The sequence below is a fragment of the Cinclus cinclus genome, chromosome Z, assembly GCF_963662255.1.
Source record: "Cinclus cinclus chromosome Z, bCinCin1.1, whole genome shotgun sequence".
Classification (NCBI taxonomy): Eukaryota; Metazoa; Chordata; class Aves; order Passeriformes; family Cinclidae; genus Cinclus; species Cinclus cinclus.
In genome coordinates, this window is record NC_085084.1 from 52,266,818 (window position 1) to 52,279,451 (window position 12,634).

The 12,634-nt window shown below is 34.1% G+C and overlaps 1 protein-coding gene across 1 annotated transcript in view; it reads right to left on the reverse strand.

Annotated features, from left to right (window-relative positions):
* Positions 1–12,634, reverse strand: part of CNTLN (centlein) — a 138,028-nt gene that overhangs the window by 18,782 nt on the left and 106,612 nt on the right. The window contains 6 exon segments of the mRNA XM_062513945.1: positions 7,260–7,324; positions 7,327–7,378; positions 7,380–7,445; positions 7,789–7,917; positions 9,512–9,638; positions 11,324–11,448. Of these exon segments, the coding sequence (XP_062369929.1) occupies positions 7,260–7,324; positions 7,327–7,378; positions 7,380–7,445; positions 7,789–7,917; positions 9,512–9,638; positions 11,324–11,448 (564 nt within the window).

Here is a 12,634-nt window from a genome sequence, read left to right on the forward strand (position 1 = left end):
CTTTTTCTTCCTCTTTATTCTTCCCTTTTATTTATCAAGATTTTATCCATTAAGACATCTATAGTATATGCTGTTCCTGGTAAACTGTATGTATCACTAACCATATGCCTTCTGTAAATGGTAAGAATTCAGCCGTTCACTTCATTCATTAAAATTCACAAGGCCTATTATTCTGTTTACAGTCTAATAGATATTCACTTGTCACTATTCAGGCCTCTGATTCAATTTGCTTGAATCCCAGGTGCAGAGTAATCCTGATGGAGATTAGCTTAATTTATCACCAATTTCTTCTCAGAACTAAGAAAGGTTGGCATTTCATAATAAAAGCTGTGTTTCTACATTTTTTCCTGAAGTAGCAAGCACAATGAAGAACAAGCAATAAATGCCTAATTACTTTAATGGTGAGATTTCCCCACTTACACAAATTTTGCTTTTCATATAGGACACCTTTTAAGGTGTGTATTCTACAGGTAAGAATATTGATTATCATCATAGTGAAACATATTCCTGGAATCAAATATTACACTGATTCTGACTGAGCACAGATTGGCAGACTCCACACAAGGCAAAATAATCACTCTGGGTATACTTTTCTAGGTAAAGTGTTGACAGTTTGGAGTGTAATAAATGAAATATACTTATCTTTTGGCTCTCAAGTGTTCTCAGTGGGGAAAATTTTCTAGCAACTTGAAGTCATATTAAAGATGTCCAATTCCAAATCAAAACTGACAGTGCTGATTTATGTGATAATATCTGCTGTTGTTTGCAAAATGTCCCACTGACTCACTGAAGAAATCTTTGTTTAATCAAAAAACACTTCCAGATTGGCACAGTTCATATACAATTGCATAAGATTTTCAAAATAAACCAGTTTTCATCTGTCAACAGCATACTATAGTTCTATTTTCACAAAAAAGTTAGTCTGTTTTTGCCATTTATTGAATTTTACAGTTGCCCATTATGTGCTTCTTTTTTCAGCTAAAGAATCAAATGATCATTCTGCATCTGATCTGGGTACCCATCTGAAAAACTACATTCTGAACATCCTGGGCCTGAAGATGTTGGAGCATTAGTACTGCCAGGAAGATTGAATCCACAGGGTTTGAGAATACATTCAGCAACAGCAAAGTTGTATGAAGAATACCTCTTGCTGTCTCAATATAACTGGAGAATTCTAGAAGTCACCTGCAAGGATTTCCTTCTGTCTGAAGAACTGACTTTTTGACTGAAAATAAAGACAGTAGCAATGTACTTGTGTTGCTGTCACGTTGTAAGCCCAACAAAAAACAACCAAGTATTTCACAAATATTCATGTCTTCCAACCCAAATAATTATTTGTAATATTTCTTGAATTTTGTTTATAGATAAAGACCAAATAGTACATAATCTGTATACAGCCATCCTGAAAAGAATATATTGCCTAGCTTGCAAATCTATGCTGTATCTTGAACCAAAATAGAACAGCTCAAGAGAAAAAGACAAGGATAGTAAATAACAGGAATTTGACAAATAATAGGATTTTTTAAATGTGGCTAGTCATTAATTACCAATTGTTTGCAACAGGAAAAAGTTTTATGAAGCATTTCCAGTTAGCACTGCCACTAAGGGGCAATCTCAGTATCTTCAGCCTGCCATCATGTAAAACTGTCCCTGTTCTGACCCTCTGTGGTACAGAAGAGCTGGTGTTGTGGGCTTTTAGAAGGTCAATTGAATTCTCATGAACTAGCTCACAATCGACCCAGATAATATCTATGATGACTTTTCAAAAATGGAGTAGGGAGGAAGTTTTCTAAGGGCAGAGATGTGGATTGAGGTTCACTCAGGGGTGTAACTTTTCAACAGAAGCATTAACTTACCTAAACCTGTATTTTGAACTACAGCCCATGACAGCAGTGAGGAAATATGCCATGGCAAAATTTATGTCAGTATTCAAGATAAACTGCAGAGAGGTACCAGAGACCGACATATATTAGGATGTAAGGTAAACTGACTGAATGGCAAGTAATGACAGAACACCACTTGGCCAAGCACAGGTGAAGTAAGTCCTCTGACACATGTGGCTGGTGAACATATTCATATGTCAAACAGAAGAGTGAGGGGGACATGCTTAAGCCCAGTTCTGAGTAGCTGAAATAAGGGCAGCTGTCTTAAGAGGGTGAGTGTTAGATCCCAACTTAGATCCATTAAGCTTGCCAAAAGAACTGCCTTGGGTCTTGATTTTGGCAGTTAGTTTCATCAGATGGTTGTACTGGAGACCTATCAAGAACAATGCCAGAACACACCAGATGTGCACTGTGCTGCAGAGGGTATCCTCTGTGGAAGGCACACAAGTCCCAAATGACAGAGGTAGTATGGAAGTAAGAAGTGCACTCAACCGATTTTGAAGCATTCAGCTGCCATCACCTATTTATTACTGCCACAGCTGAATTTTGATGCCTCATTGAAACAAACCTTCTCAAGGTCAGAAAAGTTCTGTTATTCTCATGCTCAGGTAGGCATCATCACCACAGATTAAATATGAGTTTTTCTGATGTACAAGTTGAAAGGGACAGATGACGCTACTGAGTCTTGGCTTACAAAAGCCTCAAACAGAAACATATGGTAAGTCAAAGTCTAGAGGAGGATGAAAAAATTGAACATGCCAGAAAACAGAATTCATGCAGGAATTCGGACAGTTTTGTAATAAACTAGTAGGTTGTACTATATTTTCAATAGGAAAAAAGACAAGCAGCCTAACAGCAATTTTTAAACTTTATCCAATGGCTGTTTTCTGCATGAGTTCTCACAAGCACTACAAACACACAACAAAGAATATTTTGCTCTGGTTGCTGTGCTTCACATAGCTGGCAGGATCCACCTGAGGATCTGAAAGTACATGTTACAGAAAATCCTGAGCAATGGTACACCAAATCCTGAGCAATGGTACACCAAATCCTGAGCAATGGTACACCAAAAATGGAATGCATGATTCAAAGAGAATTTATGGTGCTGAAGGAAGTGCTGTGGGATAAAGACATGAGCTCTAGAAAATGTATCTGAAGTACCCTCAGAGCAACCCTCTTTCAGGTAGTTTGCATTTTTCTGTAATAAAAGCACTTTATACGGCCTAGTTGATATATTTACAGCCTTACTTTCATTATTATTTCTTAGACTTGATAAATAACATGGAAAATTTTTGTCAGGATATGAATTTAGTGAAAATGTTCAATAATCAAGTTCTGATCATAAGAAAACTCTAAAAAGCAACTATGTTTTATGATTTATTTTTCAGATCAACTGCATGAGCTATTTTTAATCCATTTAATATACTATTGATATCGCATCAGTTATTTTTTCTTATCTGAACATCTCAGCAGTAGGTCAGACATCTTAAAAAAGTATATTAAAACAAATATTAACCTTTATGGACTGACTCTGGAAAAAAGACAGATTAATTCAATACATTTTGTTTTCCATAAAGGCACTCTAAGAAGTATAACTATATTCCCATGCTTTTATACTTTAATAATTGCATTTCATATCAATATTTTATTCATAAATAAGGTCAGATTAGTGAACATAAAATACTGCCTTTTCTGAATATTAACTCAATATTATAATTCTTTTAGACACTGGGCAGTGTCATAATAGATAAGCACTAACTTTTAATACTATGAGGATCAGCAAGAGAAATATTTCTAAACCAGCTCTATAAAGTGGCATGCTATAAAAATTTTCAATCCAAAAATCCTACTTCTTTCTAGAAAATGTTAAAAATCTTCTCTTGGCTGCTAATAGATTAGGGATGTCACAGCATCTTCATAAGACATCAGCCTACTTAATGTGAGACACAAAACAGAAATATTCATTTTCTCTATCTTTACACAGAGTTGTTTTATCTAATAACAGATTGCATCTGCCCTGTAATACCTGTACTATTAGTACATTTCAAAATCCTGCCTGTTTACTACTGTTCTTGGCCTTGCTACCCAAAGATTTCCTCTTGACTTCTTCAGCTTCTTATCCATCTTTTATACTCTGTTGTTACTTATATTTTCAGGTTATTATCCATAATCTATTTTCCATTTGTTCATATTGTCTTTTATTTCTAAATATTTTGCTCTCTGTCCAACCAAAATGAAATAGATATTTATATGGAACTACCATCTAATTATGCAACAGTGTTTTTCTGGTTACTTAATTAACTGTTACAGTCCACGATTTCTATTCATATTTCCTACTACCCTATATCATCCTCATAACAGCTTTGGACAAATGATCTGCTCTGAATTAACCTATTTCAGGTGCCATGTCAGTTCCCACTGAAAGTCATTCAGCAGACAATACCCAATTCCTATTCCACACTCCAACAAAAAGAAATCAAATAATCACAACATATTGGATACAACAATCTTTGTTTACAAGCATTCCTTTCAGCATTTTTGGAAGCTAGTTCTAGATTCTACAATCTAATTTTAGCTCATTGTGTAAGTATCCCAAATTTGGATGACCAGAGCAGTGCAACATTTTATCACATTCTATTACAAATATATGCTCAATCAGTAAGTGATCATATCCTCTAATGTGATCCACTGGTGTATATTGGATTTCTGCCAGAAATCTCTTCCCTAGATTTGTAGCTTATTATCTTGACCCAAATAGATCCAAGATCCTGTGGTTCTGTGTTACCAAGAACTTTAAAAACAAGTAACACTGCCTGCTATAAACAGTCACAATCTTCTCTGAAGTTCCCCTATTCTCCCATTTATAGCTGTAACCAGGAGCAACTTAATCAGCAACTCTGAAATATTTTAATTGTTGTGTGTTAAAAAAGAACTATATAATGTCACAAGAGATATGGAATGGGTAGAAAAAGTAACTGCATTCAAATTAAGAATGAGAAGAAAATTACACTTGCACTCTAAAAAACAAGTAAAGCTTATGAAGTGATCAGAATAGCAGATGAAGACTCAAGGTTAATATAATTCTGTTAACCTTTTTAAGTGATATATATAGGTTAAACTTGGATCTCTATATAGAAAAAAGTATTTGAATTACTGGAACTGGAGTGACAAAAACCTAACAGTAAGCCGGAAGAGAAGAAACAAAGCACACCAGACTTCAAAAGAAGAGCTGTAGTCTTCATGAGAAAGGAGTACTGCTACTCATTACAATAAGTATTACCACAGTACCTCTTACGATCAGATACACAAGAGGTATTTTAACATATATACTGCACAATTCACTGAATTGCCACGGATTTAATTTTTTTACAGCAGTGTATTGTTAATAAAATCTGATTTTAGCAGCCAACGAAACAAAATACTTTGCTTACAGACACTATCTTGGTTTGCAAAAAATTGTTCTGCAGAGGAACAGCAGTCAGCAGTCAGCACAACTGTTACTTGAAATATGCATGTGTATTCTTTCTATACAGTCAAGAAAGTAGGTTGTTGTTGTTATTATTATTATTATTATTACATATTAACATTTGTGCAAATCTAGTTCAACCATGCAAGTGCTAATGAATATGCATGGTAATTAACAATGAAGCTGTCATCTTATTCAACAATGGATTAAGTTATAATAACAGTTGCTAATAGGTAATACTGCTCACTACATTTACTTTTGAGAACAGAAGATCTTTTATTTTCTCATATTCTAGAGTTTGAAAAACTTATCATGACAGAAGTATGCAAAATATTGATAGTATGCTTTGCTTATCTCCTTATTTCTATAACTGCCAGTTTGATTTTATTCAGCGAAGAGATTCCAAAACTCATAGCAGTATGAATGGAGACTAAATTGATTCTCTCTGTCATAAATGAAATAGGAGTACTTAATTAAAAATAATAGCTAGTATATTAGATTAATTCAGGCTTTTCCATATTTAGCCAAAAATAAGCATGCAGCTTCTTGGAAAGAACAACAGTATCTTCCTCTTAGGGTAAGCATTAAGTACTAAAAGAAAGCACATTTTCTCTCATGAAAATTTACTGTCTGTTCAAGAATAGGCAGCATATTTCTGAACAAACAGGCATAGTGATCAGTTTTTTACCTCTTTTTCAACAGTTACATCAAAAGGCAAACTTTTTATTTTGATTAATAAATATTTGCTATTTGATTAATAAACAAAATAATATTAAGAAAATGTGAATCACTTTAATAATCAACTTCAAAAATAAAGTACCTAGTTTTTTAAATAACGCACTTTTTCATGAAAGCCAATCATTATTTTCATCTTAGATAAGTTAGCATATTAATTACTTGAATTTAGGATTCTAAAGCATATTCAGCATCATTCAGACTTTACTAATAAGGAAATTTATAAGAACTTAGCAGCTAAACTGAACATGGGATGATTTCAGGCAAATGTTAAAGGTCTGAATGCAGAGTGACTTTTCATCTGATGAAGGTAGAAAGAAGATATAATGCACAAGTATTTAAGTGACTAAATTTCAACCCAGAGTTGAAAGTTATTCTTGAAGGGATAACTAGATATGCTTTCTTTTTCCAGTCCACCAAAATACCATTACTCTTTACTTTGAATGCTTCAGCCTTGCCCAAACATATCTGAAAGCAGCTCACTTCCACAGAAATCCAAGAGCAGTAGAGAAGTGGCTGTTTCATAGACTAATAAGCAATAGCATTCTTTGAAAGTTGGTATACAGCAATTATAAAATACATTAATAAAATCACAAAATATTCTGAGTTGGAAGAGACCTGCAAGGATCATCAGAGTCCAATTCCTGGCCCTGCTCAACACCATCCCCAAGCACCTTGTGCCCGAGAGCATTGTCCAAACTTTTCCTGAACTCTATCAGGCTGGTGTTGTGACCACTTCCATAGAAGGAATATAAGGAAACAATATTCTACATGCTGCTCTTAAAACTGCTTTCAATTTTGCAACACAGAGGCTTCCTTATATAGTACTTCTAAAACAAGAAGCACATGCATATGGAACATGAGGTAATTCACAGTAATCAATAGATATGAATTATTATAGTAAATGCATTGGGAATTTATTTGCTGCAAAGTAATCTGATACACAACCAAGTACTTTCTTTTGGGACCAAGTGTATGGCAGCCTTATAAAAAAGATGACCAGTAAAAGTTATGGTAATCTTTGAAAGACACCAGAACACTGCAGCAACTACAAATATTGTTCTGGAACAGAGAATGCATCAAAGCCTTGGTTAATTTTTACATTTTGCTTTCAATGAAAAAAACCCCTTTATTCAGGTGAACACTCACAAAAAAAAAAAAACCAACATTCAAACCTTCACAAATGTCCTGAACTCTTCTACTTTGTCACTGGTGAGCAGCAGCTCCTTCTGTAGTGTTCCAAAGCCTGTGTACTCTGTTTAGCCAAGCCATGTAGTTGTTGAGATGCAGCTTCTTTCAAGTTCAGTCATTGCACATTCAGTCTCAATCAATTTGCTTTCTAGTTTAGTAAGCTTGAGATCCTGAAACACAGAGACAAAGCAGTGCTATGATAAAAGATGATGGGGAGGTATTGTGGATTACAAACGAATGAACAACCAACCTCCCGCACACATTACAGAATATTTCACTTCCAACATATAGTATGAAATTCCATGGCAAAAAGTAATTTCATTTTCAGTTATTATGCCCATGTTTCAGTATTTGAATATCAGAAGTGTTACTGAACTACAACAGAGAAACGGATTACAATTTTCTGCTACTTTATCCCTTTCTGTACTGAAAGTTTAATCTGACCTTGCAACTTTTGATTAGAAAGTAAGGTAAGAAAAAGTTCCACAGTGGAGCTCTCAAAACTAATTGCACCTTTTACTCCAAATCATCTTCAGCTTTGTGATACATCTCCTCATACTCAGACTTCTCTTTCATAGCTGCATTAAATTTTTGTTTCATTGACTCAATGGAAGCTTTTTTGTCTTCAGCCAGTGCCTTCAACTGAAATAATGAAAGGGCAAGAGTATTGACTATCAAGATGGAAAACTTCAAAATTAAAACAAAATCAGAACTAAGCTACCTATATTACATAGCAATATATAACTACATCACTGAAGTATCTTTTGCTGAAACTGCAGACTTCAATAAATCTGTACTGTTGATCCAGTAGAGATCAGTTTGCACATAATGTTGATACATAAAGTTTTGACTGTCATTAAATATAAAGAAAAGCTCTTCATTTGCAGAGCTGTTTGTTCACATATATTTTAGAATTACAGTACTTGTAAAAGTGAGTAAACTACAACTTCCACTAATTTCTTTTGTCAAGGATAAAAATAAATTCAAGCTCAGCTGAGAAAATAACTGTCTATGCGTTAATAGTCTGCAAAGCTTCTACATAATGATTATGCAATGCAAGCACTGATTGGGGGTAAAATTAAAAAAAAAAATGCTCCTAGAAATCGTTCAGCTTTCCCATAGTACTAAACACAAAGTTTTCTTGACAATATTGAGTAACAGTAAATTGATCTTTTGCTGAAGATAATGTAAAATTTATCAAGCTGATTTTCCATATGGAATAATCAAAATAATGTATGAAATATGGTTCTCTGGAAATGAAGTGCTTAAAACACTGAAAGGACAGTACTAAAGCACATCATTCCATGCTAAATCTTTTATCCAAAACCAAAACCACGTATTTTTCTCATGTCATGACTTAGCTCCCTTGCTTACTTATGTTTTCACTTTCTGGCTGTGGATTTCTTATTAACATCTTATCTTTAGCATGGAGGGTTATACAGTAGCTCTCTTTGGAGCTGAAAATGCTATATTACTGCAAGCAGGAATAGTGCTCGTGACATTCAGCAAGCACTTGCATTCTAGGCAAACAAAAGCAAACTGGCAGATTGTTTATTTCTATTTTGGGGTTATAAGCTGCATAACCTGATAAACAACCAAACATCATGATCTTTTTTTTTTTGGCATTGAAGGCCAAAGTGCAATGCATCAGTTGGATAACAGAAATATGCTAAACCACATACAAGTTCTCTTACCTTCAGTGAAATAATCCTAAAATTTTGCAGGACAAAATAATTTGCTATAGAAGTGAAGCACTACCTACACAGTTAGAATTACTTCAACCTAAAAACTGTGAATCATTCATAACACTGCAGTAGAAAATAGATTAACATATTAAAGCATTTAACTACTATAGCCAGGAGAGATGCATGGACCTCATTAGCATATGTCATGTAAAATCACCCTTGTTTCAGGTCTAGTATATTTTATGAACTTACAGTGCATAAAACTAAATCCCACTACTTACAGCATGTCTTTGCAACTGTGTGTTCTGAATACTTTAATATTTAATTATACCTATAACAAAGATAAATTAAATCATGCTGAATCCATTCAAGCTATCACCATATACTGATTTAATATAAATTATAGTGGACGGAATTACACCCTTCAATTAAGTCTACGTTCTCTGCTTTAAGCAATATATTGATTTATTATGTATAGTGTGTTGAAATAACTTCCATAAATCCACCAGCTTCTGGTTTTCTGAAAACTAGGAATAGCAAGAAAGAAGTACCTTTCTCTCAAGACTTTCTAATGTTTCATTTGAGGTTTTCTCATTTTCTTGATTTGCTTTTAGGAGAGACCTTAAGTCTTGTATCAAATGTTTTCTAATAGTAAGGTCCCTCTCCAACTGAGAAATTCTGCAGGGGAAGAAGCTGGACTGCACATCATAGTTTATATGCTAGAAAACTTGGTTAATAGGCAACTAAAATGTATAAAGGCAGTAGACAATTTATCATACCTGTAGCCTTACAAAATGAAAGCTGATGCAGTTTTTGCAATTTACCTGGTTCTCAAGCACTAAACTCAGTTTCAGTCTCTTATTAAAGAGACCTTTTTTAAATATGCAATATATTTGTGATTTGATCTTTGCTTGTCTGAACTGAAATCACAATAATTCTTAAACTATTATCAAAAAAAGGGAAAAGAAACCTGCTGAGCCCACAAAAATCAATTAATTCAATTTCTTTGATGCCTCAAACAATCATTCAAACACTATTTTTTTTTGCAAAATTATTTTCAAAGGAAAGTGAAGAGAGGAAGCTTCCTCTCTTCTGACTAATACATGGAAATAGTTGAAAAAACTCTGTCCCTGTGCGTCAGATGAGAAAAAATGCAAAACCTAGAAATAACATCAGCTTTTGTCAGAAACTTCTTTTAAAACCCCCAAAACTCTCATGCACCAAAAGTAATCTTTGCTCAATGAGAACATTACGCCTTAAACAATGCTTCCACTATTACAACACAAATTAATATTTTTAAATATAAACATAAGCAATACTTAAATATGTCCAGTTATCTGTATTTTTTTCCAATGAAAGCAAAATGATTGGCAGCATGTTCAGGAATACAACACTGTTAATACAATGTCAACATCATATTTAAGAAAACCCCAGTAATATAGTGCATCTAAAAATTTCTTTGATCTATTTCACCTTTGTGCTCTTACTGCAATTTTGGTTATTGTATCCTACAGCTTATGAAAAAACTGCATCTATTTTATAAAGAAAACATGCTATCCAATAATTATTTTAAATTTAAAATCTTGTGGAAAAATTCACTTTGAAACAGGATATAAACAATCTCCAATTTAGCCATTTTTGGGGCTCTCTATTTTTCAAATGAACTATTTTCAGATAAGCAAACTGCATTCTTTAATTAAAAAATCAGAAGGGTTAGAGGAGTTAAACTCTTGGGCAGACAAGAAATTCAGATACACTAACAGCTTTTTTATAGTTTATATTTTAATATAATTGAAGAACAGTATTAGATCAGTTACAGCAGGTTGAATAAAAATATCAGTTGCATACTTGACAATTTTTGAATTTCAAAATGAATAGCAGACCTGAATCCATTCAAATAGAAACAAATACAACTGTCCTTTTGAACTTTTTTATGAATATGAGACTAGCCATTTAATCTTATTTAAGCATCTGAACCTTGACATGTCTCTTAGCCCCTAGGCAAAGAATTACTGAATTTGAAAGACTGTGTTTAACAGTGCTGAGGAATTCATTTCGGCTTACATCAAGGATAAAATAGCCTACTCTGGAGTCTGAGCTCCGACTTAAGGTATTCTTGCTGCCTACAGAGATATTGCAGCTAGCTGATCGTTCATCAGTTTAAAAAAAAAAAAAAAAAAGAGAAAAGAAAATAATACTTAAAAAAAAAAAAAAACCAACGCAAATTGAGCATAAACCGCTCCAGTTTCAAAAAGCCCCTGCGACACAATGCGAGGCTGCAGTAAAAAGAACACGTCGCTCTCTTTAGAGCCCAGGAAGAGTCGCTGAAGCCATTTCAGAGCTGCCACTGGGTGGCACCAGACACAACGGAGAGCACCGGCACCAGACTCGGATCGCAGCTCCCAGCCCACTCCGCTTCCCCCTGGAATTGGGGTTTTTTCAGTGACTTCATGGTGGTCGATTGCTTAGTGACCCCAGTATTCGAATTCTGTAAGGAAAAATATTAAAATATAAATAAAGCAGGCTGGATCTGATTACTGTCTACAGTAAATTTTGAAAGAAAATTATCTGAATAAATTTCCGTGTATTTTATGAAGGTCCTTAGAAAGTAACTAGTACAAAAGGAGCATTCTTACTTTCTCGAAACACTTAAGCAGGAGTACATGCCTTGGAAAACACGAGGAAAATCGGTCCTTTTCCATTGTTCTACTAATGTATGGTTAATTGGTGCTCCCCGGGACACTTGCAAGCACCAATCAGAACTGCATTTTCTCTTGCACAGCATGGTCAGAATAAAAGATAAGAGAAGTAAAACTGGATCTTCATTTGAACTACATCTTTGAATGCTACAGTTCTACAGCATAAGGAGTCTACATCTATACAGTGAGAATGTCCAATAATTCCTTTCATCTTGAGTACTAGGAAATACAAGACAATTTACAAGAGCGGATGTTTTTATGTCTCCTGAAATTTAAAGCACAAGACAAAGACATTTCCATTTGTCTATACTAACAAATTCTACATTTCAGTAACAACCAGGTATGATCCTAATTTTCAGGCACATGTCATTCCAGTGAAGGACAATTATAAAATTGTTGGCCATTCCTCATTTGTAATAAGATAAAAAAGTGCCTCTATTTCTCCAGGCAATTAGACATATCATCAACCCAAGACCTAAATTCAGAACAACTGAATCAGTCAACAGGAAAAAAAATTAATGTAATGTTAATATTAATAATAATAATGATAATAATAATAATAAAAGTAACTAAATAGGCATCTTACCAATATGAGCATATGCATTGAATGCCACTGATGAAATGGCAGCTCAAATACACCACATAGAAATATTTCAGAACTCCGAAGGGTGTTGCCAAAAGATACATGTTAAGCATATGCAAGAAATATATATGTGCCTACATGTATACAGATTTAGCCACTGGACTACAGCTCTTTACTCAGGATGTATAAACAATAAGCAAACAGATCAGACATGTTGTAAACAATACTTCAGGAGAATTTCTCTGCTCAGTGCAGACTTGTAATGCTTATTAACATTAATGGCAGTATTGTACATAACTCTGTGCACCTCAAGGGGAGTATATATTCTTGTGTGCATAGTTAGATGTAAAATACTGTTCTTAATAACTTTTCTAGTCTATTTACTATTATTA